The sequence below is a fragment of the Phragmites australis genome, chromosome 10 (assembly GCF_958298935.1).
Source record: "Phragmites australis chromosome 10, lpPhrAust1.1, whole genome shotgun sequence".
Lineage (NCBI taxonomy): Eukaryota > Viridiplantae > Streptophyta > Magnoliopsida > Poales > Poaceae > Phragmites > Phragmites australis.
Window position 1 is genome coordinate 6,190,978 of NC_084930.1, and position 26,471 is coordinate 6,217,448.

The window sequence follows — 26,471 nt, forward strand, 5'->3', positions numbered from 1 at the left end:
AATGCATTGCAAGTGTTACAGTGTCGCAACGGGTCAACTCGTTAGTCTCAGTTAAATGGTCACTGTAACCGTCCATACATACAATCAAACACCTTTACATAATCATTACATCCACAAGTGCAGGATCATTGCATCATCTCATATAGATAACTAAACACTTTTTTTTTAAGAATCATTACATTCGCTCACCCTGATTGTAGGGCTAACAATTGGACTTGTGGATTTCGGATCCGATAAGTTCGGGTTCGGATCACATTTTTCGTCTATGGGTTTGACAGGTCAGATACCCGAATCGGATTGAATCGGGCTCGGGTTTTGTATTTCATCCACGAGTGCCCACAGGTCACCCGATAGATGCATATGCATGCAACCCAGCCCAACTAAAAAGCTTACTTAGCTTTGGTCTTGCTTTGTTGTCCGATCTTCCCATTGTGGCATCACCCTACACCTCGCTAGTCCCATTACTAGCTGGCGCATCATGTAGCCCCGCCGTTCCCATCGCCCTGTCGACACACGGCGCCCCCTATCACTCTGGTACTCTCATCGCCCTGCCGCCACTCTCATCGCTCGGCTGCCTCACCAACTCATCTCCCCATCGCTCCTGCCGCGTCACCATATCATGCCACCGTGTCGTCGTAGTACCACCGTTCAACAACCGCCTACGTGCTCGACAACCTGAACTCAATAGGCGCCCGAAACCTAACAGGCACCCAACGGGTTTGGGTCGTCCGTTTAGTACTTCGGGTACGAGTCGAGTTGGAGATGTTAGGTTTCGGATCGAATATGGTTTTACTCTACTCGGATTTAACTCGATCCATTGCTAGCTCTATTAATCTACAATATACGCTGTAGCTTTATAAAATTCTATACGAACAACTAAACACACCATTACAACACACACCCTCGTAAAAATAGTACAAATAGCACAACGATCTACGAGAAAGAAATGGCCACATACGCTAACTTAAGCTCGATGCTTCACCCACATCTAGCTACAACAGCCCTTTTGCACCCGCATCGCACCAAAATCTAGCTTCTTCGCACGCCATGCCATATTTTTTACACCAAAGTATGCAGGGTGAGCTAGTGCGAGAATGATTCTGACACGTTTTTTTTTTTCATTCGACCCAGCAGTAGCACATCTGGATGTGCCAAACTGCCATCACTATGCGTTCTCTGTTCAATCAGTAACAAGCTAGCATGTACGTAGAAAACTTCGATAGGATGGTCCTCGTGGTAATATAAGAATTCCTTTTATTTCCGCAGAAGCATCACTTCTAGCACACGAATCCAACACAGACTTCGATGTCAATCTGTCTTCCTCACACTGTCACACATGATTCACAAACTTCTGTTACTGGAAAGTTCAAATCTGATACTATCCATATAGTAATTGGCCTAGTTAGACCTGTTCATTACTTTATGCTTAATACTAGACTAATCACCTCAATGATTCTATCACAAACACTTTTTTTTTTTTCAAAAAGAGAGCAGGAGCTCTGTCATTCGTTAAAAAAGAAAATAGATTTTGCAATGGAACACTCCACTGCTCAAAACGAAGTGCACAAACACACTATGATAAGTGAATCCCCCCGCATTCGAAGGATAGATTTAGCACGACCTCGGTAAATAGAAGAAATAAAAACAATAATGCAGTGCTCTAAATCATTTCACTTCAGATGTGTGAAGCAGACAAACACCCCAAATGCCAAGACATGGACATGCAGCTGGTACGACGTGAGTCCCAGGAGACCGTGTTGACTGTCTGAGAGAGTACATTACATTCTAGTTACAGTATATTACATTCCAGTTACAGTACGAATCTTCACACCAGGGGCAGAGAGGCCTAGGACGTGTTCCCCAGCCAATACACTCAAGCAGCCACAACTACGCCCCTCGCGTCGCGTAACCCCTCCTCCAACCTTAGTTTGCTCTGGCTATCGCCGGCGATGGGCAGACACTGACAGCGACAGCCAGTGATGGCTCCGAAGCCAAACCGTCGTGGCCTCCTTTCTCCATGTGTTTCCCCATCTCTTCTCTCCTCCCCCACCTCCCCTCCCCTCCCCTCCCCTCACCCCCTATTGTGAGCTTGCTCCGACTGGATCCGCCGGCGAGGTGGATTGCTCCGGTCGGATCTGTGCAGTAGTCCATCGGATCAATCACTCCCTGTCAGATCCGTTCGGTGGCTGGCCCGCACATTTTGCTTGCCTTGTCGTCTACCTGTGCCTTCGGCTTCGGCAGGCCTGTGGGCGTGTGGGCTTCCTCCACCACCGTCTTTGCCACCTCTGCCTCGCGCTCCTGGTCAGGACTTCGACTGGCCGTGTCGCTTCGTACTAGTGGCGGCCGTTCGTGACTTTGGCCGGCTGCTGGCCCTCTATGGCCCTAGTGAGCCATATTCTTGCTGATGGGTGCATTACTACAGCCTTCTTGCGTGTTGCTACTTTTCCTTTGCAGGTTCTATGGTCGATCTGGTGAGCATATATGTTCACTGGATTGTGCAGTCGTAAGGGGAATTTACGGGCGAAAGTCTTGCCGGGCACCATTGTCAACGACAGTGGTGCTCGCGGGTGTCATTACTTCCTTGTAGGCGTTGTGTCAAAGTTCCCTCTAGGATCTTTCCGAAGGAAAACCATGTTCGGCTTCCCGGATGAGCAACGATGGTTCTATTGTTGCTTCCTTCCTGAAGGCGTCGTTTCAGAGAATCTCACTGCTCTTTGATCTACAACTAGCATCACTCCTTGCGGAGCTCATCCTGTGCTGTTGTTCTCCTGTTCGGCCGGTCTTTCCACCTCCTCTCGGCGCTTCACGTCTGCGGCCGTGTTCCGACGTCCTAGGACCCTGTCTATTGTGATGGTGGTTTGGCAAGGGAGCCGCTAACCGTGTTGGTAGTCAGGTGTGGGAGTATAGCTCCGCCTGTTAGGGTCCTAGTCGAGGTATTAGATGGGCACAGTTGCCTGCAAGGGTGTCGCTTGGTGTGGGTGCCACTTAACCAAGTTGTATGGCGTACTGTTGTTATGTGTGTGCCGCATTATATGCTGTTTTGGTGGACCTTAGCCGTTCGGTTGCTTAGGGTCTTAGGGGTTTCTTTCTTTGTTTCTATGTCTTACATGCTTGTTAAGGTTTTTGGACTCGATTTTTTTTATAAACTGAGTCGGTTTCCTTCTTAATACAATGACACGCAGCTCTACTGCGTGTTCGAGAAAAAAATACACTCAAGCAGCGGGACCGAGCTCAAGCCAGCATCCTGCCCATGCTTTTCCAAGCCACTTGCCATGCCCAACACCTGAAAAGAGGAAAACCGTCGAGTTAGTCGTCGATGCTCGAATCATGTGCTTGTGTACCCTGCGAGAAAACAGACCAAATTCAACCAACTGAACATGAAAACGGATTCTCCATGCGTTCACTCTCCCAAGCCCCCCAATTCAATGCTACCGACAACAACAGTCGAACACAAGGCATGCTCTTGTGTGCCGAGGGCGTCTGATTCACACCCCCACTCCACCAGCAGTTATTTTTAGGTTACCATCTAGGAGTCTGATGAATCATATGGTTTAAGGTACAAGTGGGGGCACCAAGAGCATTACTTTAGATTAACGGGAGGTGAAACTCTAGGCTCTGGCCTTGGTCACCGGGAAACTTCTAGTTGGCCACTAAGCTTTGCCTCTTCTTCCTCATTGCATATGCATTGGCAGCACCGCGACCGAAGGCCCGAGGCACTCAAAATCTTCTATCCCAAGCAATTGCCGATCCTTGGAGCACTATTACAACTTGTGAGATCCTTGGAAACCACTGCCAGGCAAATGGCAATGGACAGACTTTGAATACTTCCAAGTACATGAATATACTCGAGCCAATAAGAAAACGCAGAGGCCCCAGATTATTATATAGATTAAAAGTACAGGTACAGCATTGTTTTCTCTCTCGAAAGGACAGGTGCAGCATTCTACGTGCAGCATTCTACGAACAGGAGATATTGCAACTCTACTTTGACCAATGGAGTGCCCATGTCTCTGCGTCCCTATAAATCTCCCCTTTCTTTGTACACCTTCCTCCTTCCCTTTCTGCTAGTTACATGACAGACATACCTGAAAGCAGGACTAGACAGTTAGTTATGCAGCCGTTTAACTGTATAAGCTTCTTGCTCGGTCTGGCCATCCTCGCGGCCACCCTTGGGCCCTTCGTCACCATTGCACATAGAGGTAGATATCAGCACTTCCCCTTTTGAATTTGCATACTAGAGCCAAGGTTTCTCACTTGAGTTCATTTCCTTCCTGGTGTCAGTATGCATGTGTGGCAAACTGACATACCTACTGTCTGTTTTCAGAATTGCTGATGGTAGCTGGCAGTAAGAGAGGAGTAGAAATCAAGCTGGTAAGAATTGGAGGCACTGCCAAAACTTGTATCTAATTTTATCAAATTCAGTATCCAGGACCCACCCCTAACTAAAGTTACTCCTGATATGTCAAACGTAGGTGCTTAGTGTTGACAAAACCAGCAAAGATGAGGAAATAAGAAACAATGTATTGACAGGACAAAAGCTGACTTTTGGAGATGCTGTCGCGGAGAAGAAGGGCGCGAAGAATTCTGAAAGCAAAACAAGCTCAGGTGCAAAACATTCTGTTGGAAAATGTGGGCACAGAGGAGGGAAGGATTTGAGTATGAACTGTTATTTTAGAAGTAGAAAACCTCCTCCAAAGGTTCACTTTGATGGCCATATACCCTTCACTGCTGATTACCCTGCACCCCGGAAACACCCTCCCAAGAACAACTAAAAGTAGATAAGGGTGCAACCAAGTAACTATAACTAGCTTGTTTTCCTTTCATTTCGTTTGCAATCCTATTTGTCAAATATGGCTTTACTTCTTGTCAGATACATGTGTTTAGTTATGATACAACACCAATTTGTTGTTTTTTTTTCCCACTTCATGATTCTAATATTATGCTTCTTTTGATAAAAGGTCAGCATTTATTCACCATTTTATTCAATACTCCCTCTGATTGCAAATATAGATCGTTTTAGCCTCCTCAACTATTCTCTAAATATAAGTCATTTTCAAACTTTTATGCATTTTTTTTTCTTTTTTTCCCTTCTTACCCTTATTTAATAAATACTACCACTCTCACAAATGAATGAGTTATCTTTTCCAATATAGAATAAATAAGGGACAACAAGGTCATTTGATCTACTTTCTTAATCCTTGTGCATAAGTCTAAAAAGATCTACATTTGCAATCGGAGGGAGTATATACTCGCAACTTTCAATTTTCTAGCTGTTACAAGCTTGACGAAACAAAAAAAAAATCTAAACAAATAAAAGAAGAAAATCCTAAGGAAATTAATGAATCACTAAATTAAAATTTTCTGTTCAGTTTGAATATTGTTACATTCTTAATGCAGGAGAAATTAAGAATTACTCAATTAATTCACATGCGCCTACAAACCTAAAGGTGATCCCTTCTTCCTGATGTCCTACATCTACATGTTTTCTCTTGGTCAAAAGCTGGCATGAATTTATATGTTATAGTGGTTACATAAAATTAAGAACTGCAACTTCATACTTCTAGATTCGCTGATATTGGAGTGCTCTTACCAGCAAGATATGGACGTGCACGTTAGGTAGGTCAAAAGTCAACACTCTACCCAACATTGTCAAATAATAGTGGGAAATGCATTTTAAGGTACTTCACCATACTATACCTTAGAAATTCAAGAGCACGGTCACACACATGTGCACACTACTCTATACTAGACCAATACTTTCTAGAACTCCCCTTCCCAAATATAGATAATCTGTCCCAGAAAGTCATCATGACCATGAGCATTTATCTATCTTTTATTTTCCCTGTGTTCTATTAATTAGCAGATTATAGGCCACAACTAATTTTCTAGCAAAATCTCTCAGGATAGTAGTAGCTCCAGGATGCAGGCAGGACCATCCATGAACAGAGTAAAACTAGAAGGAAGTGCATCAGAGCTAGCACTGAACATTCCAAATCCTCAACATATCAGAACATTGCCATTCAAGCATTCTTCCAGGAAATTAAATGCAGGCTCTAAAAAGGAACTGAGGGATTCAATCGTTTGCAGCACCTTGTATAAAGTTAATGGCGATTGGAAGGAGAAAATGCTAGAAGCCAGTGATGAAGTTCTGAAATTTCTTAACAAGGATTACAATGCCTCTCCCCATAAGAGGAGACCTGTTCATAACTAAGGAAGGTCAATGCACTTTGCCAAATCCTAGTCTTGTGACCTGAGTTAATGCTCTAGCAGTGAACCAGTATGATCTAATGCTGTTTGGCTTTGTAATGTGTTATAAAGAATAATAACCGCTCCACTCTTGTTAACCTCTGGTGTTTGTTTTCCAAAAAAAACAACTCTCTGTGTGTCGTATACAATATGAAGCTATCAAATTCTTGAAACACGTCCTTCAGGGATAAAATGGCATAGTCAGGCCCACAAAATAATAATCTTATGAAGAGATCACAAGTGACATGTATTTATAAAAAGTAATCAAACCCCGCTCATGGTGTAAATGACAGGCTAAATAGAGAAGTATGCAAGATGAAAACAATGATTCAGATCGAATAAAGCTACCTTTGCCAAAGTCTATCGCTGCTGGGAAATGCAACATGTGTTTGCAGCCGCCTCTTGTAGTCCTGAGTGCATTGTGCTCTTTTCTGCATCAAAAGTTCTTGATGTGTCAGACCAACCCCCTTTTCCCTTCGGTTCTGTTTTCAGCACATCCATCATTACTCACTTCGCTGTCTGATCCAGGTAGGAACTTATCACGCAACAACTGCCGTTATATATGTATGAGTAATGAACTAACATACAACTGATAAGTCAATCCAGCAGGGCTTTTTTTATCGAACATGCAGGAGAACTACGTATCATTATATTAAGAAGAAAAATGAGTCAAAGACGACTCAGAACATACACACACCCAATGCCCAACAGGGCCACCCTAGTTACAAGAGAGACAAAACCAAGAGAAAGAACTACGCCCAAAGGCCAAAATTCACGGCCATAAACTACTAAGCCCTTTTGCTCCCGCCAAACACCATAACTTAGCCTCATCTCGAATATCTTGTAAGATGATGCTAACACTAGGTGAGGCGCCCTCAAACACACATCTGTTTCTATGCTTCCATAACCACCAGGCAACCAGCATGATCATCGAGTTAAACCCCTTGGAAAGCTACCTGGGAACATGCTGCAGAGAATTGCGCCACCAAACCAAGAACACTTGGTCCTTAGGACCAGTTGTTAGCTGCTGCAGGTCAACCATATAAAGCACCGAGAACCAAACCTCCCTTGCAAACACACAAGCCGTGAGCAAGTGCTGCACATTTTCATCCTCTTGGTCACAGAGGGGGCAATGTTCAGGATGATCAAGACCACGATGGGCCAGTCGGTCAGCAGTCCAACATCGGTTCAAAGAGGCCAACCATAAGAAGAATTTGCAGCGAGGAGGAGCCCAAGATTTCGAGATCTCTTTCCAAGGCTCAAACTCGACAACCCCTACGAAGAAACGGTGATATGCTGATTTGGTTGTGAACTCGCCCGAGGGAGAAGGAGTCCAGATGTGTTTATCATCCAATCCGGGAGATAGCTCAACACCCAGTAAAATATCCCAAAGCTGAAGGAATTCCAGCAAGGCTGACCCCTGCAGCCCTCCCCTAAAGTCATGGATTCAAGCATTATCTGTCAGTGCGTCCTGGACCGTTCTTCTTCTAGCAATTCTCCTTGGTACTAGAGCACATAAGGAAGGAGCAAGATCAGCAACTGTTCTGCCCTGTAACCATCGGTCACGCCAGAAGGTGCTGCACCCATCGCCCACAAAGGATGTCACTGAGATAGAGAACAAAGCCAGAGAGTTAGGATGCACCTGAATGTCAAGATTAGCCTAAGCACAATCCGGTTTGATTTTTTTGAACCACAACCACCTCATTCTCAAAGCCTATCCAAGAACTTCCAGATCATGAATTCCCAGCCCTCTGAGATCAATGGGCCTTTTAATACGGCCTCAAGCAACCAAACAGTGGCCTCCATTAACCTCTTTGCGACCTTTCCATAAGAATGCTCTCCGTATCTTGTCGATTGCCTTGATAACCCACTTCGGAAATTCCAGAGCAATAAGCTGGTAGATAGGAATGGCAGTGAGCACTGCCCGGACTAGGGTGGCTCTCTCGGCCAGGTGCATCAAAGCTGCTTTCCACCCCGGTAATTTATTAGCAATCTTATCAATTAAATCATAGAAATCAGCCTTCGAAAGCTTCTTGATAGACAATGGCAAACCAAGATACTTACAAGGGAAAATTTGCACCTTGCAAGGGATGGATGCAAGCACTGTCCCAATATCTTGTTCTTGACATTGGATTGGAGTAACCGAGCACTTACTAATGTTTGTGACCAGGCCCGATGCTTCGCCAAAAACACGGAGAATTTCTTTAATGAGCTGAAGATCCTCTGTGTGAGGTCGCAAAAACATAACTACATCATCCGCATAAAGCGAAACACGCTGCGCAACACCCCGCGCCAGGAGAGGCTGCAGCAGGCCACTCTCACTTGCTTTAGAGATCAAAGCATTGAGAATGTCCATAACAATAATGAAAAGCATCGGGGACAAGGGATCACCTTGTCGCAAACCACGCTGGTGTTGAATCCAATCACCCGGCACTCCATTAACCAACACACGTGTAATGCAATAGTCTTCTTTTGAGGGGGAAAATGGTAAGAGAAGCCCCTACCGTGGTAATGTTATTATAAAAAAAGGAAGGAGAATTGTATAAACAAGGAAAGAAATGGAAAGAGGGGAAAGGAAGGGAAACCTAAATCTTAGCCAAGAGGCCAAGCTAACTCAAGGGAGTGACCCAATCAATGATCTCTATTGTCTTTTCCCTTCAATAATTCTATGAGTTTGAAGAAGGGTTTCCTCCACGAAGTTCCTCCGCCAGAGCTGCAATCTTGACTACTTATTTTCAAAGATAAGACCATTTCTCTACTTCCATATATGTCATGCTCCAATGATGAAGACCTCCATGAAGAAAGGATAAGCAAAGGAGCTTCTGCTTTTTATCATCATATTAAAGGACTCATTGAAATCCCATGAAATTCTGATGGAGTTCCAACTGCTTGAACTGAACTGACAACCAAAGAACAAATGAAAATCAATTTCTTTTGTTTGAATGTTACAGAGAACACAATTATAGTTGTCATTATCAACCCTCAAAAATTTTCTCTTCAAAATGTTCCTAATGTTCAGTCTGTTCATCATGAGAAGCCATATGAAGACTCTCAATTTGTTGCAGCATTTTGATTTCCAGATCCAATTGAAAGGTTAGGAGGGGAAATATGTTTATAAGGTAAATTGTAGCACTTCTTTGTTAAGTATGCACTGGTGCCCCAAATGTAATTCCATGAGTCTTTAGCAACTTCCTGTATCTGAATTCCTTGGATAAGTTCTTGTAATTTGAGATACTCTTCATGTGCTAGAGCTAACAATGGTAGATGGAACTGCCTTTCAATGGAGTTATTTGTTAGGAAATCGACAACTGAGATGTTCTTGTCTTTTTAAAAGAGAAAAGTCTTGGAAATTTCTCTGTATGAGGTGATTATTCCATACGTCTGACCAGAAAAGCATAGTTGTTTCACTTCCAACTGTACATGATGTCATTCCTTTGAACAACTCGCATAATCTTAACACGTCTTTCCACCAGAAGGATCCTTTCTCAGGAGCTGCATGAGGAATCTGGACATTTGCATAATAGGAATTCCAGACTAGCTTCACCCATGGCAGATCTCTTTAGTTATAGAATTTGTCCAGATATTTAATGAAAAGGGTTGAATTTTGGTTTCTGAGGTTGACCACTCCTAGTCCCCCTTTTGATTTTTGCTTGGTTACTTTTTTTCATGCAATCAAAGGTTGACCTTTTGCATTAATACCAAACCCTCTCCATAAGCAGCGCCTTCTTGCCCTATCAATGTACTCAATTATAGCCATAGGTACTTGCAGGGCACACATGGTGTAAGTAGGTAAGGATGAGATGATATAATTCGTTATCTGTAGCTGGCCAGCTAGAGATAGCAGTGAGTATGTTGAACCGAGTATTCTTTCAGTCTGGTTCATGAGAGGAGCATAATCTTCCACCCTTAGTTTTGTGGTTCCAAGGGGTATGCCCAAGTAAGTGAAGGGAAGAGTGCCTAGTTTGCATCCAAAGACTCCAGCCATGTTTTGAGCTTTATCTTCACTAAGATTTAAAGGTATGAGACAGGATTTTGTATAATTGACCTTCAATTCAGTAGAATGAGAACATGTTTCAAGAATCCCTTTGAGGCAAAACAATTCATATTGTGAAGCCCTCAAGAAAATAATAGTATCATCAGCATACTGTATAATTGGGAGGTCATTTGAGCCTCTTGGAAGAATTGAGAGGTTGAGTAGACCCATGTTACATGCTTTATTGATAATGCATTGAAAAAGATCTTCAGCCAACACAAATAGAAGTGGTGAGAGAGGGTCTCCTTGCCTCACACCACGCTTGCAATGGAAGAGTTGTCCAAATACTCCATTTAGCAAAATGGCTATGGAGTCGAGTCAAGAATCATTTTGGTCCAATTTATCCAGCTGCTGTCAAAACCTAGGTGTTGAAACATGCTAATGATTATACTGTGCTTAACTGTATCAAATGCTTTCTCAAAATCCAACTTTCAGACTACAATCTCCCTCTTAGAATGATGACATTAATGAATGTACTCAAATGCCAAGGCCAGACAATCTTGAATTGTTATGTTCTTTATGAAACTGTATTGATTCTGATGAATTAAAGGAATGATCACATAAGTCTATTCACCATGAGCTTTGTGATTATTTTCAACCCATAGTTCATCAGAGATATATGCACATAGTCATTAACTCCAGAAGGATTGTTATTTTTTTGAATCAAAGTGATGAAAGAACTGTTTATGGCTTGAAGGCTCAGTGATCCATTGAAAAAGTCACTATAGAGAGCATAGAAGTCTTCCATAATTATATGTTGATACCTTTTGATAAAGAAACCATCGAACTTGTCAGGTCCTGGAGATTTATCAACTAGCATTTATTGTATAATTATATCAATTTCGTCATAGCTGAAAGGAACCGAGGGATGGTCAAGGTTATCATGCCTTAGGACAACCTCTTCAAGGTTGAAACGCATATCTGGGTTGAGAGTTGATCCCATCTTAGCTTTGTATGTTTCAAAAAGGATTGTAGCATTTTCAAGATGACTAGTGACAATTCTTCCATCCTGTGTTTCTAGACTTGTGATAGTATTGTGTTTGTATCTTTCAGTTGCAACCGCATGAAAGAACTTGGTGTTCTTATCACCAAATTTTGTCCATCTGATAGTGTACCTCTTCTTCCAATGTTCTTTTCTATAATGTAACAAAGTAACAATGTAATTTTTGAGAATAGTTCTGAAATTGCTTTCTTGAATGAAGAGAGTTCCTTGCTCCTCTAGCTTATCTAAGATTTCAAACACTTTATTGCATTATTTTATCAGATTGTTGAGTTGTGAGATACCCTCGCCCATCTTTTCAAGGCTCTTCTTAGCAATTTAAATTTGATCGAGATTCTAGCTGCACTGTTGGTTGTTCTGACCTCTGTCTTCCAGATACTTTCAACTAATTCAAAGAATCCTGGATGATCCACCCAAAAAATTTCAAACCTAAAAATCTGAGCCTTGGGTATTGAAGTACCAATTTGGACCATACAAGGAATGTGGGTAGAGATTGGTTCTGCCAATAGAAGAAGCAAGGTGTTAGGATAATTAGATATCCGGTTGATTGATGTAAAGCACTAAGTCTATCTACTCCAACAAGGGGTCATCTTACATGTTACTCCAGGTGTATTTCCTTCCTTTGAGCGGGATTTCAGGAAGTCCTAGATTACTGATGATCTCATTAAAAATAAAAATATCATTCATATTACCTCCTCCTTTGTTTCTATCTGAAAGAGCTCTGTAAAAATTGAATTCTCCAAAAAACATCCAATTTTGATCTTCTTCAGTTTTCAAACCATTCATCCAAATAACAAACTCTTCTCTCTCTTGGCCTTGGCAAGGCCCATAGACAATTGTGAGGGTCCAAGTAGAACCGATTAATTAATAGTGACCGCATATCTTAAGATATGAATTACTTCACCAGTGAAAATAGCAATGTTCTAGCCCACCAAAATGTCTCCAGAAGCACCATCAAAGGGAGAATAAGCAAACTTGTCAAATTTCTTGGGGGCTAGTTTTTTAACGAAAGTACGATCAAAGTAGTTTTTTTTTCCTAAATGTAGTAAATTGAGCAGGCACTTTCATCAATTTTTGCCCTAACCATATTGCATCTATCTTCAGAGTTGATCTCCCTAATTGTGAGGAACGGTGACGTCCTAAGAGGGAGTGAATTAGGACACTTAAAAACTAATGGCTCCAAAAACTTCACAAGACAAACCTATCTCAATTTCTATCCAAATGTGTTCTAGGTTTATCTAGTGTGTCTACTCTACTGCTTAAGAGGATTGCAACCTACTCCAGCAAGATAAATTGCAAGAATGTAAATATAGAAACGTAAATAAGGTAAAGAGACAAACTCGGCACAAGGATTTTTATCCCGTGGTATCAATGGCATGAATGCCACCTCTAGTCCACGTTAGAGCTCCACTAACGATATGCTCCCGGTCGGCACCCAGTCATGACTCTTAAGCCACCAAGGCAAGGCCTCAAGTTGAATGATTCACCAAGTCACCAAGGCAATGTCTCACCACTAGCCTCTCTTCCGGTCACTAGCTGTCATGATCACTTCGAAGCTTGAGACACTAAGGAAAGGGTTTTCACGTCCTCATACACGTGTCTTGCCACTGCTCCACACTAAGTCAGAAGGTCAATAAACTTGAGCAAATCCAGCTCAAGTTGTCGGCAAGTCACCACGACTCCAAGGCGTCAGCATACCACTTGGTATTATAGAATCACTTCTTGATCCACTATCTAGGCAACAATCATTTAGCAACACTCTTTCTAGGTCTATAAGCACTAATCACTCACTAATCTTGTGCTTAGAATCACCTTGGATGATCACTTTAAGCACTTTAGTGGCTTGAATATCTTCTCAAGTGTGTATGAGCTTCCCCTAGACTCTAACAACATGCCACACATTCAAATGACTGAGTGAAGGGGTATTATAGTCTCAAACCCGCCAACTAGCTATTTTCTCAACAGCTCGAAAAAGCTTTTAATCATCGGATGATCCGATGAGAATAATAGTACTAACATGGATCATCCGGTGATTACATCTTTAAATCTAGTTGTTGGAACTCCACTCAATGCCTCTGTGAATACCGAACACTCCAATGTACCTTCAAATCTATCACCGGACCTTCCGGTGAGTTATCTTGAGCCATTCGAGCCTTTGCAGCCTCTCTGTGTAAAATGCTCCGGTGCATTCATCTTCAGAGCACCGGACCTTCTGGTAGATTGTTCTTCATTCTTCAACACTTGTAGTCGCCTCTACAATAAATGCTCTGGTGCTATAATCCTGTGTTCACAAACCAAGTACGGACCATCTGGTGGGTTGATCTTTAGTCTTCTGCACTTGTATTATTCTCTGCAGGAAATACTCCGGTGTTACCGAGTGCAGATCACCCGACTATCCGGTGAGGTCCTCAGCCTTCTCCCCTTTTATTAGAAACACTCTGGTGGTCTCATGTCCTATTCACCGGACTATCCAGTGAGACTATCAGTCTCTGGACACAATACTCCGGTGAGTGTAAACTCCTCTGCTCAGAACATTCAGTGAGGCAAATGTCCTTGTACTTTTCTAATTCAATCAAACTTTGTCTCGACTGCAATAGAATTTTGATGTATTGCATCTATGAGATCTACTAACATATATTCTTGACAAACATATTAGTCTCAATAACTATGTTATCATTAATCATCAAAATCATAAATATGACATAATAGGACCATTTTTACTACACTAGTATTCTAGTTAAGAATGTTCTAACTTTTTTTAGAGATCTATCCATTGATATTAACCCAAGAGAGATAATCCATAGCTATTTTCTAGCACAGCAGGAAAATGAATGAAGCAGCCGATCTCCAATCATCCCAGCAACCATGATAAGCCATATCAAGGGAATGATCATACCAGGAAAAAATATATAAAAGATTATCAAAGCATAAAGAGATCAAAGCCTGATAGAAAGAGGTCCAAGTGAATCTGTTCACATTCTGACAACATCCAAGCAGTGGCGGATCCAGCCCAGGCTAGGGAGGGGTGCTGGGCCTTTTGCTCTTCAGCATTTTGGGCTGGGTCCGTGCTATGTGAGAGGGATTTTTAAAAAATTTCTGAATTTTCTCCTTTATTTCTCTGTGCTTCGTGGGCTGGGCCCGTGCTGCAGCCCCCCAGCACGGGCCCTGAATCCGCCCCTGCATCCAAGGGCCATCATGCCAACAAAAGTATACAGAACCAAGTGCCAATCAACAGAAACCATCCCAGTTCTAGGACTGAGAATTTTAACAATACAGTAGATAAAATTAGGGCATTCTCTGCTATAATCAAAATGCTGTTGAGATTACCCATCTAATTCTTGTTGAAGTTGTTGCAGGCTGCTCCCTTCCACCATTGTTCTTGTTTGGTTCTCAACTTCAATTAAGTCCTTTCTTGCCTCCCCTTCCCTTCTTGCTACAAGCAGCTCTGTTGTCACCTCCGAAGGAGAGAGACAGCATCTTTCCAAGGCCACCTGCTGAATTTTAGCGGATGTTATCACTCATATGTATATGCAGGAGAAAACCAGAAATTTCTCAAAAAAGAATGACATGGGTTCTGTTGCTTCATCATTATTTATGGCCCATTAGTTTCTTGGTTTCTTGATGACGTGATATCATGAAAGAGATAGTAACCATTTACTGAATCACGTTTTGTTCAACCAAATGGCATAATATATGGTTCCAAGACACGGCTTGTACCAGCATATTTATGAACAATCATTGATTGGCTTGCATCATCACGTGGAATATACTTGAGTACGAGATCAATGCAGTCTCAAGATGCACTTAACACAGACAACAGGAACAATGCGGCCAGCCAGCCACACCATATTGATGATTGAATCTACAAATATGACAGCTGCCTGTGAATAGAGTGGCAAAAGCTTGATATTTGATGTACCAAGATAAAAACCAGAAGGAACGAAAAGTGCACAACGCGAATTTACATTCTACTATTGATAACTGCACTAGAAGTGTTCCTTTTGTTTTTTGAGAGAAAGGTGTGTTAATGCCATCAATTTTTCCTGGTAATGTGCTTCCATGCAACAAATTTAAGAACCACTATGATTAGATCAAGGTTCAGCAGCCACCTAGCCTACGTAGACGATGCCTAGCGCCTAGCACATTTTAGAACTTTGAAGATATGCCAACTAAAATTGATGTAATCTGAAGTCTGAATCGCTCACCGAAAAGGAGCCGCTTCAAAATGCAGGCTCATTTTCAATTTGTAGTCCACAAGCTTATCACTTAGTTGTCCCTCACAAAATCATACTATGTTTAGATGTAACCATGTACGCAAGTATAAGCATGAAACCTACTATCATGTGAGTCAGTAGAAAAGCCTTCATACTCATACTCTTAGATCATCTTCGAGTCATCTAACCAGGGAACCAAAATCAACTGATTGAAGCGAGATGTGTCCCAGATATAGATCTTTAACATGCTGGGTGCACAATCCAATTCGTCTACCATCCAAACTCACATGAATTAATGATGAGAAACCTGTCCTCCATCCAGGAAAACGCTGTTTTTCCTTGACATGAAGAACATACATACTTGGTGACGCCGATTGGCAGCCAATGACAAAGCAGTTGAATTGTCGGGTAGGGACTCTTAACTCTTGACAGTGTTAGAACAAATAAACCACTACTAGAAATGCCATACATCAAAGCTTCATCAGTGGAAGCCAAAGAATAACTAGATTCTAAAGGTTTAATTATTGCCTCAAAATCCTCAACCATTGGAATGCCAAGAAGAAATTCAAACCGCTTTTCTGTCAAATTTTCATACATTCGGTACTTCGCCGATAATGTTCGGATGCAGGATTTCCTGACACATTCAACTAACGTAAGCTGAAGTTCTTTAAAATTGTCAACCTCAGAGAACCATCTTATCCAACGATGAATTATTCCTGCAAACCAACTTACGATTAAGTCCTCATCTTGTAAGACAAGGGCTGAAACATGTCTAGGGAAACCTTTGAGATTAATTAGACCATAGCGATGAAGGCACTTCTGAATATAGCGAAGAGGTGCGTGAATTTTAATGACATCGCCGTCAGTGCAGGCACTAATTGATTCCTTATTCTGTAAATTGGACAACAATGCTTCTGTAGCAGCAGTGTCTGATGAGATGTAATCTTCAGCTTGCTTCTGAAAGTTGTAGAATGCATCTCTGAGATCGTGCGGAAGTGCTAGTTCAGCAGTGTATTTAGACAGGAGAACATCCTCATTAAGCTCATTTTTGGCATTGACATCCTGCATCCATACCTTTAGTAAAGTTTTGAACCAATGATCTGTCTTCATTCCCTCTTTCCTAAATTGTGCAATGTGATCCAGCACAGGGGTGCTAAGGCCAAGTGACTTGATCTCACTCTCTTTTACCCTTCTCAAACCATATGCCAACCACTTCTTTCCTACTCTAAGACTCATAGAGTCCCATATCTCTTACTTCTGAGAAGCGAACAAACCAGTCTTCTCCTTCAGCTTATGCACAGCTTTCAATTTAGCATTTTCCTTCGTTTCTACTCTGACCACGATACCGGCAAACTGTAACCCCAGAAGTTCCTTCTGACTGGCATAAGATACAATCTATCATCAACTTCCAAATAAAGCGATTTTCTCAAGCAAGCAACAATTTCAGATTTTATATTTTCTGCAACATTTCTGGATCCAGCAACTGCAACAAAAATCTCATCCATATATCTACAAGCGTATAGCCTTATCTTTGTCTGACAATCTTTTTTACCTTCACCATTTTCATCCCTGCCCTTCAGTTGACTCCGAAACCAGCGGCGCAAATTTGACCCATGGTCATCTGAAACATTTGTTGCCTCTGAACCAAGGCCTTCATGTTTCATGCAGATCCTAAACACCTCATGGTCAAAACGGTCAAGATATATATTCATTAGGATTGGTGCAACTGTGCAAGTACTCCTTCTCGAGGAAGTCCACGACCCTTGGGAAACCCACCAAATACCAAATTGATCACCTTGGTATCAAACATATCTTGCATGAATGCAATTAACTGGGTGTCTTCGATCTTTTCCTGTATTAGCGAAATAAGCTTAGAGGTCATATTGCTATCAAACTCTTTGTGCAAGGGGACAGTAAAGCACCAATCTGGAACCCCGATTTCATCGGATATAAACCTGAGCATTGAGTGAAACCCTCTGCCACTCCGGCAACCGTGTGATATCTTTGAGAATTGAGGCGTGTACACAGCCTCAAGCACCACCCTTACCGCTTCCTGAACAACTTTCAAGTTCAGCCTTGGAAGAACAAGGCACTCTCTTCCTCGCCTCTTTGCCGCCACCGGGAAAGCATTTGCTCTGACATCAAATGCACCGCTCGTGAGCTGCTCCGCCAGCGTGACAAAGCAGACATCATCCCTCGCAGACGCTAGATCGATCAACGTTCGAGTGGAGCCGGACAATGTCCTAGGCATCCTCCAACGTTTCAGCGTTCGCCACTACCTTGTCCATGAGATCGTAGAACTTTGCCGTTCAGATACTGTGCCTCTTGATCCGGAGCTCGGCCAGCCGCTTCCGCTCCATCCGCGTGAGCGGCTTCCTCTGCCTCTGGGCGGCCGAGGCCGACTCCTCGGCAAGGGAAGCCAGGCTCTTTGCCAGAGACACCGGTGGCGCCGGCGCCAGCGGAGGTTCGACAGCTTGCTCCACCGCGTCGTCAACTCCATCGAGCGAGAGGTGGTGCGCCGTGCGCCACGTACCGCCGGAAGCACGCGGCGTGACCTCCTGGTTTCGGGAACAGCGAGAACACAGCAGCGTTAGCACTCGGCAGCATTTTTTAGCACCGGGGTGGCGTTGGGATGAGGGGGAGAGGTGGCGTTGGCGTACCTTGCCCGTGAGGCCGCGGCGTGCGGCGCCTGAAGAGCCCCCAGGAGGAAACGAGATCCTCTGACGTAGGAGATTTTGACGTCAGAGAGCAGTTGAGCAGTTTTGAGCCGTTCGATCACAAATGGACGGACAAGATCTGACGCTACAGTAGGTATGTGAACAGTAAAATCGTTACACTATAATGATGAACAGTAAATTTCGTTACTGCGCGACGTCAGAGAACTGTAGCTCCTCTCACGAGTTACTGTACACCTCTGACGTTGCTCTACCAGCGTCAGAGGAACCGGTTCCAGAGGCGGCCGTGACCGGACGCTAGGAAGGAGTGTAATTTCTCTAGGAAATGCGTGTTTCAATCATAGCAACAGCGTAGTATATACTCTTATAAAGAAAGAAATATAGATTCCACATCTAACATTTTCAACAATTAATAATAGTACTTATACGTGTGCGCTGTTTACCGTCAATTAACTTAATCAGGAAAAAATTTCTACTCGTATGAAAATTGAATTGTTTCTTGCAAAATTTCTACGAAATTCTATGTTTCGAAAAAATCCCTTAGAAACGTGCATTCCCACTGGCTCGGATTCACAGAAGATCAGCAAAAAGGAGCTCTATATTTAGCAGGCCCAGCAGCAGAAGCAAGGTCAAACAGAAATCGCGTCCAGTTCAAACTATGTATGCATTATTTGTAAGCGTGCCAATACAAATTCATAAGTACAACAGTTTCAGCTGTACTTCTGCATTGCTCTATCTCCTTTGAATCATACAAGTGTGGGAGACAACATACGGTCAAAATCAGGCGCCCAGCTACCAATTGGTGAACGAAATAATCCAGTATGAACGCTTCAACCCTTTTCACATATCAAGTGAAAATTCAACTATCTTGTTGCGTATTACAGACTACTGGATCATGAGGCCCCCTATCCAGGTCCCTCCGGTTCAAGTAAAAGAAGGACTTTCTGTCTGTGAATGCCGATTTTATGAGGATTGGCGAGAATCCTGCATATTCCTTGTCGACCTTAGCCAAACCGACCTCAAGAATGTACTTCACGAGCTCATGTTTCTGGACAAATGGTTGTGCTGCAAATTCCTCTACTGGCATCCACTGCATTTGAGAAGTGGAGTGTATCAACAAAGCATTCCCAGAAATGTAGTTCATTGAAATGAAGCAAACCTTTTAAAAGGTGGCTTTTTATCTTCAAATAAACATTAAAAACTCGATATTGAAAGTTTAGTTCCAAGTACCTGGCATGCCTCTATTTCTGAGTCTTGCTTAGTAATGTCAAATGAAAGAGGTCGTAACAGGCATACAAAAAATAGATCCGATTTATCAAAAAAAGCTTTGTGGCTCTGCCTGCAAATGATAGTGAGATTGCCTCATGAGAGAGATGCTTTATTTCAAACTAAACACTGAGCCATTGAAACATATTGCAATGAAATTACAAGAGAATAAAAAGAAAGGAACAAAAGAATAAGGTAAAATTGCATATTGAATGGAAATGTAAAACAATGCCATTTGACTTAAAACCATACTAGAAACACCATCAAAGGTGAGGGCCAATACAAATACTCGTAACTGGACAGAAGTTGGAGATTATTAATTCACTTTCAATAAGTAATATCCATTTGTCCATTTTCTATTATCATGATGTTTCATACTTCATTTCAATACTTTTCTGTTCACTAGTAAAGTAACAGTAGTTATGGACTTCAACACCAGCAGGTCCCAAAAACTATTGCAGGTTTTACCAAAATAACGTTATGAGACAAACAACTCAGCCATAGAAGATTAAAAATATCCACACACGGTATGTTATACAGGACTCCCCATTTTTTAAGGTACTTGGTACATTGGGCAAATGGGACAATAAAGCTAAGTGTGGCATAATACCTGGCAAGTCGCTATTGTAGTTTGGATCTTTGAGATAAATGTACGAAAGAACTAGGACCAGAAATCCAATCATTACCTGAAGGCCAGCACTTCAACAAATTCTGCATCGATCTGAGATATGATATGGAAAGGAAAAATAAAAGGAGTATGAGCAACCATAACAGCATTCTATCAGATAAGCTTATTGAACACAGCTTGGACTTCAGTCTACACTAATACATACCCCCGTCTCTTCTTTTACTTCTCTTACAGCTCCAATATTTATATCTTCTCCCTGTATGTACCAAGATCTTGGGAATTATAACGAGACAAGTTGCAAACAACTATGAATAGCAACTCTACATGTTTAGAGAAGATTTTTTTACTGGTTCAACTACTCCAGTTGGAAATTTCCATACACCTAGGCCTCGAAGTACACCACTCTTTTCTTGGACAGCCAATACCTGCAAAAGTAAGAATTTAAGGAATAAAACATGTACATTATTCATATGTTACCTAAGAAGGATGCTGCCTAATAGAATGTCACGTGCCATATCCATATATAAGCTCCTAACCATGGTTCTAAGGATGACATAAAGAAGGCAACATGATATTGACTATGTGAATCCTCCAAATAGTGGTTTCACATTCATTTGGTACCTCTCTTTTGTCATTCATTACAAATGCTCCGACCCCCACGCGGTGAGTAGCATTGACAGGTAATGTGTGAGTTGTATTTGGAAGCCAGTATGCAAGCATTAAGTATGTTTCCTCTGCATGATGGTACCAGAATCCTTCCTACATCAAAATGGAGTCAAAGCATTTCAGAGATCAAGTCCAAACAGCTTCTTGTACATAAAAATTGCCGAGTGTCTTAAAGTGTTACACGGTAAGATAATCTACTGTTTCATTTCAAAAGATAAAAGATTGTGTCTAAACAGAATTACAAAATAATGAGCATACCAATTACTATCAAAATTTAGAACTGATGAGTTATTGTGATTTCAAACTAGAAATGCATTATTATACTAAACTACGCAATTTGGAAAACATTGGTTTAGTGATGTTGACAACTGACAAGTTAAATCAAGAATGTGACCTCAAGAAACTAATTCTACTACGAAATAATATGAAATAAGTGAGTTTAGTTACCTCTACTGCTGGTTGAATAAGGTTGGCAAGGCTGATAGGCAATTTTACCCAGACGCCTCTTATTCCCTACAATGAGGACAATACACACTATAATATTACAATTGTAGATAAGCAATGTAAAGCCCTTTTGGAAATGATATTTGAATAAAAAAATGGGTGCAGGCTACGCATTATAACAGCATCTCCCTCTTGAGCTAGCCGTGATAATAGTGTGCATGTACAACAATCTCCACCCATCTATGTCATTTGCCTTGGGTATAGTTGATGTTTCCTCAACCCTCATAGAAAATACACTATACTTCATTTTTTGGGATTTCCATTATGCATAGCGCCAAAAGAACATTTTAACATTACCATACATTCTATAGACATTTACAGACAGATTTCTGCATCAGACATCACATGGAATGCATTGAAGTGATCCATACAAAAATATTAACATATTTAGAACATTATTTTATTTGCTTGCATTTGGCTCCTGTGTGCACTTACATCACAAGAGTATTAACTTATTGATCCTATATTACATAATCTATGCAATGGATTGGCCACAGTTGAAATTTAAACTGTTGAAATATTTTATAGCAGGTCATTTTAGCATAAATTCATATTAACTTAGAGGTATATCCATGGTCGAGGACGTCACCTGTTCCCTCCATTTCGCCAAAAATGCTTTCAAGGAAGCTGAAAACACTTGAGGATCCATTGGAGTCGTCATCTCAACAATGACGCCCCCATGTTTGTCATTCACAAAAGGTAGTGGCTCAACATTCCCACTCCTCTCAGCCACTGACAACTCCGACGCCACTGTTGAACTTGTGGAACTTGACATGGCTCTGCGGCCTAGTCCAACTCTTTGTCTTCTCCCTGCACCTACTAAATTTCAGCAAATAAGCGCATAGACTGCAATCGTGCGAAAGCACACATTTATAGCATTTAGCATAAGCATAGCTGCACGAGATACTTGGTGCGAACATATCTCAACAGGTCCTTAGCCCATACCATGCCCAAATGAATTGTCATTTACTCATTTTGTCAAGATGGAGAGGTCAGTGTGGTACAGATGACTATGTGGAGGATGAGTAGGAAAGGCTACAAGCGCTAATTTGTCCCCACCCCCTCTCTTTCACTGTCCATCATGGTCACCTTTTTCCTCCATCCATCCATGATCCATCCACTTACGTTTGCTTCTCCTAGTGCCACATTCGTGTATCCCAGAATATGGGAATGGCACGGTCAACGTCTATCTACCCGTACCACACACCTATTACCCTTTTCTAATTTCTATGAAAGTTCAGGAAAAATCGCGCGATTTCTGATCACGGTTGACATCGGCGATTCAAAATCGACGCACAAGCGAAACTACCGATCGATCGCGGCGGTACCTTTGGGTCTAAAGAGCAGAACAAACTCCGATGCCTTTGGCTGGTTTCGCTTGTAAACCTACTGACCACAGCAGCAAACGACAACCAGCCGGGGCACGGGCGCGCCATTGCTGAGTCTAGAACGCACCTCCGGCTCCGAGGAGCGCGCCGCGGGGGCGAGCCGGCGTCCGGGAGGCGCAGAGGCCTCGGAACGCAGGGGGGGCCGCGGGGCCGGCCGGGCGGCGATCGGGGAGGAGGAGGCGGCGGAGCGAGAGCGCGAGCGGCCCACGCGAGCGCGTGATGGGGAGCGAGAGCGAGGAGAGCGACTGGGCGGCCATCCGGTTCAGCGCATCCCACTCCCGTTTTATTCGCGGAGGAGGTGGCCGCCGAAGGATGCTTGCCTGAGCGGGCGGGCGGGCGTGGTTTGGTACCTCGGCGTACGGCTTGGCGCGTGCACAGGGTATTGCTGTATATGCAGGCTGAGTAAAGTGAGAAAAACGGTTGGATTAGTTGTATCTATTTTAATAAATTAAATTTTTGTTTGATTAATTAAAGAATATTGTCACTTATCTATTGATAGATTTCTTGCTTTAAATTTTGTCTAATTTTTGGCCCTTTGATCTACTTTAAAAGATGTGCTGAGTCTGATTAAGCTCTTCGGGTATTATCTGGGTCCAAATATGTACCCGTAACCCGTGGATAAGTCTGGATGTCAGTTATGTTTTGTGAACCCCCCTCTCTCTCTCTGATCACTAGCTCATCCCTATCTTATCTCTAGCTTTCTTCAGTGACAGAAGGTTCATTTGAGTCAATTTGCACTGTATTTCACCATTACATGCAACCAAGGTGTTAATTTTTAGTCTTTTTTTTCTCCCTCTCTGTTAGGGTTTGATTGCGATTGGGGATAGAGGCCTGAGAGGAGTCTATGTTGCTTTTCCATAGTTTGATAAGTTCAGACGCTTTGTTCCCGCGGTCTATTGATGATTTTTGTTGTGTTCTTTTTGTTGATTTGTATTTAATTTTTGTTATCTTAGGATTGAGATGTGTTTGGAGGAGGGAGCCCACTGGATAAATCGATTAGCTGTCAGAACATGTTTCAGTGAGTCTGGTGCAATTTCATGTAGTTTGCGATGGATCCTAGTTTTTCCTTTGATTTTTTGTTCTTGATCTGGTCCTTTTTTTTACAAGTGTCTGGTGCTAAACACGAGCTGACACACAGACTGTTAATTTGATCCACCAGTTTTAGTGAGTGCTTATCTGCTCTTTCATGTTTGTTAGTTCTTAGTGAACCCGTCGGTTGATGAGTTTTGTATGATTTATTATTTTCAAACTTGGCCAGTATGTATATTGTGCTCTAAAAGTTCATAGGTTAACTTACATTCAAGTTTATGTATGGTTATTTTTCTAATATGGTCTAAGTTAATTCTAAACGTAGTTAGATTTATTCAGATTTTTTTTAATTTGTGATGATTTTGAATTCCAATTGAAATGTATGTGCTTCTATGTTTTTTTTTTCTCTGGTTTGTTTGCAGCAAAGGATATTCTTACTGTTTATATCATGTTATATTTGAAATACAAGTGACTTGTAGTTAATTTTAAGGTATGTTGTAAGTATTGTCATTTGTTTAGGGGAATTGAAACTAAACTTAACTAATGTAGAGCAAAATTGCTTGAATTCAGTCATGCATCTCGCATTTCGTCTCCTTGCTATGTGGTCTCAACTTTAGGATAGGATTCCTTGGTGGGTGGTCTTGACTCTAGGACATGGTCCATGTCTGTTATGTGATAAAGTTTTTCTACAAGTATTGTCATAGTGATGTCTCGCAATGGGAGTGGAGAGAGCCAGCAGCGAGCGAGTATGTACTTATGTGCAAATGGACAGAGAGACCTTGCCTTGCAAGTCCAGTGTAACTATATACTTATGTACATGGAGAGGTTATGTGCATTTTCTCTTTATCTCTTTCTCTCTATGTAAAACACACACTCTCTCTCTCGTGCTATTACCTATATCTCTGTTCCTCTCTCTTTCTTTCTATCTCTATGTATGTAGCTTACCTATACCTATCTATATTTCTCTCTCTCTCGTTGTCTATCTCTCAATTTTTTATGAAAACATTCTGAATTTTGTTCCGCATGTATGAGTTATGTAGTTTGAGTTCACGAGTTAAGTAGTCTAAATTATGTATTCTGAATTTTCTGTTTCTGTTTCTCTTCTCTCTCTATTTGTCACTTATCTCTTTTTTTATTTCTCTTTGTATTTCTATCTTTGTCTTTCTCTCTCTCTATTTCTCTCTCTATCTTATTTCTATCATTATCTCTCTCTATTTCTCACTTTGCAAATTTGAAGAATCTTATCTCTTATTCTCTGTTTATTTGTTGCTCTCTCTCTCTCTATATATATATATATATAATTTGTCTCTTTCTTTTCTATCCATTTCTCTCTATTTTTGTCTCTATTTATTCTCTCCCTCTCATTATCTACATATTTCTATCTTATTCTCTTTATCTCATTCTTTATATCCCTCTGTCTCTCTATTTCTGTACTTGCGTTTCTCTATTTCTATATTTCTCTCTCAGTGTGTGTGTCTGTGTATGTGTGTCAATCTGTTTTTAATTGTCCCTATGAAGTTATATATCTATTGCATCTCAATTATTTTACCTGATAAAATTACTGATGAAAGTAGCTTGAACTTTCTGCCATTCTGCTTCTAGTCATAAACATGCTATTCTACCAAATTAATGATTTTCACTGTTTCAACATGATTTTCTATTATTTGTATGGAAATATATTTTTAATATGTATCTCAAATCCTTCTGGAACTGTAAGCATATTTGAAAAACTATATCTTGGTGTTTGTAGGATGTTACATGATATTTGATCCTCCAAAATATATACAATGTTATAATTGATAGAAGGACATCTTTTTTTAAAGCACATTTTAGGTTTATGTGTGTAGCTGTTGCTTAGATGTAGATGTACTGACAGCTCTATGGTACCCCATCTGAAGCCCATTGTGAGTTCTGATGTTTAATTATTGGCTCTGTGGCAGCCTCAACCGCTTCATTCCATTTTTGAAGTTTTTGGCGATGAAGGGTATTTGTTGCTTCCACTTACATAGCTCTGTTTTGTGAGTTACGTGGTCTTTGTGACTAATCTTTTTGGTAGATGAGATGAGTCTGCTTTTGTGAGTTACGTGGTTTGTGTGACTAAGCTTTTCATGAGATAAGTTACTTAGCCTAAGCTTTTTCAAGGCCTTTTTAGTAGATGAGATGAGCCATGTAGTATGTAGATGAGTTACGTAGTCTGAATATTCTTCTCATGTTACATAGTGTGCTTCTTTTTGTGAGTTACTTAGTGGATTATGGATTGTGATCCACAATCTCATTGTGCAAACAAATGGCTAGATTGTGGGGCCAGATTGTTGAAGCGGATTGCCATAATTCAAGCCTAGATTATGGCACAATCCACTCGAGAGAGGAGCTTTTATAATCCATAATCTACAATTCAGATTCTTACAATTTGCAGGGAAACAAATAGACCCTAAGTGTGTTGTAAATTATGCCGTGTAGTGTGTGCACTTGTCAATTAAGCCTAGTTGTGCTTCTTCGAAAGAATATTGCTTCTCACTTACTTGGTGTTCACTTTAGTGAGATTATTGCTTCTCACTTGGTGTTTATGTCTGTGAGATGAAGGTTATGATGTTAGGTTTTTTTCCCTCGTACTTTGTGTTGATGTGAGATGATGGATGAGTTGTGATTGCTTTTAGTCAATAAAGCCAACCTGACCATGAATTATGTATAGCTACTTCTTTTCTTTGTATGGTGACATATGTTTCTATATTGCAGTGAGAAGATTTGATGTGATTGTTGATTCTAATGTGGTCTTATTGTTTATCTTTAGAGTTTGGGAATTGTATGTTATTCTTGCTCGC

General features: G+C 41.5%; 2 protein-coding genes and 1 pseudogene across 4 annotated transcripts; 1 reads left to right on the forward strand and 2 right to left on the reverse strand.

Annotated features, from left to right (window-relative positions):
- Positions 1 to 4,018: 4,018 nt before the first annotated feature.
- On the forward strand, positions 4,019 to 6,294 carry LOC133883440 (uncharacterized). The gene is made up of 5 exons (XM_062322772.1): positions 4,019 to 4,199; positions 4,325 to 4,371; positions 4,473 to 4,605; positions 5,398 to 5,447; positions 5,903 to 6,294. Exons 1-5 carry the CDS (start codon positions 4,073 to 4,075, stop codon positions 6,209 to 6,211), a joined length of 666 nt encoding a protein of 221 aa, XP_062178756.1. The 5' UTR covers positions 4,019 to 4,072; the 3' UTR covers positions 6,212 to 6,294.
- Positions 6,295 to 14,508: 8,214 nt separating this feature from the next.
- On the reverse strand, positions 14,509 to 18,100 carry LOC133931127 (nuclear intron maturase 4, mitochondrial-like; annotated as a pseudogene).
- Positions 18,101 to 18,813: 713 nt separating this feature from the next.
- Positions 18,814 to 22,995, reverse strand: LOC133883323 (nudix hydrolase 2-like). 3 transcript variants are annotated; one of them, XM_062322617.1, is made up of 9 exons: positions 22,688 to 22,995; positions 21,822 to 22,042; positions 21,176 to 21,241; positions 20,684 to 20,821; positions 20,410 to 20,487; positions 20,268 to 20,318; positions 20,121 to 20,155; positions 19,399 to 19,507; positions 18,814 to 19,258 (listed from the first exon to the last, which is right to left on the reverse strand). In XM_062322617.1, exons 1-9 carry the CDS (start codon positions 22,875 to 22,877, stop codon positions 19,028 to 19,030), a joined length of 1,119 nt encoding a protein of 372 aa, XP_062178601.1. In that variant the 5' UTR covers positions 22,878 to 22,995; the 3' UTR covers positions 18,814 to 19,027. The 3 variants fall into 3 exon arrangements, with proteins under 3 accessions (XP_062178601.1, XP_062178599.1, XP_062178600.1); XM_062322615.1 differs by having other exon boundaries at positions 21,822 to 22,051; XM_062322616.1 differs by having other exon boundaries at positions 21,822 to 22,048; positions 22,688 to 22,994.
- Positions 22,996 to 26,471: the final 3,476 nt, after the last annotated feature.

Bases quoted from the DNA above. Each gene is read 5' to 3' on its own strand.
- LOC133883440 (XM_062322772.1), top strand. From the start codon at position 4,073: ATGACAGACATACCTGAAAGCAGGACTAGACAGTTAGTTATGCAGCCG. The intron at 4,200-4,324 runs GTAGATATCAGC...GTCTGTTTTCAG, and splicing joins CGTCACCATTGCACATAGAG to AATTGCTGATGGTAGCTGGC. The intron at 5,448-5,902 runs GTGATCCCTTCT...AAAATCTCTCAG, and splicing joins ATGCGCCTACAAACCTAAAG to GATAGTAGTAGCTCCAGGAT.
- LOC133883323 (XM_062322615.1), bottom strand. From the start codon at position 22,877: ATGGCCGCCCAGTCGCTCTCCTCGCTCTCGCTCCCCATCACGCGCTCG. The intron at 20,822-21,175 runs GTAACTAAACTC...ATTTTGATGTAG, and splicing joins TTATTCAACCAGCAGTAGAG to GAAGGATTCTGGTACCATCA. The intron at 20,319-20,409 runs GTAAAAAAATCT...TGGTACATACAG, and splicing joins CAACTGGAGTAGTTGAACCA to GGAGAAGATATAAATATTGG.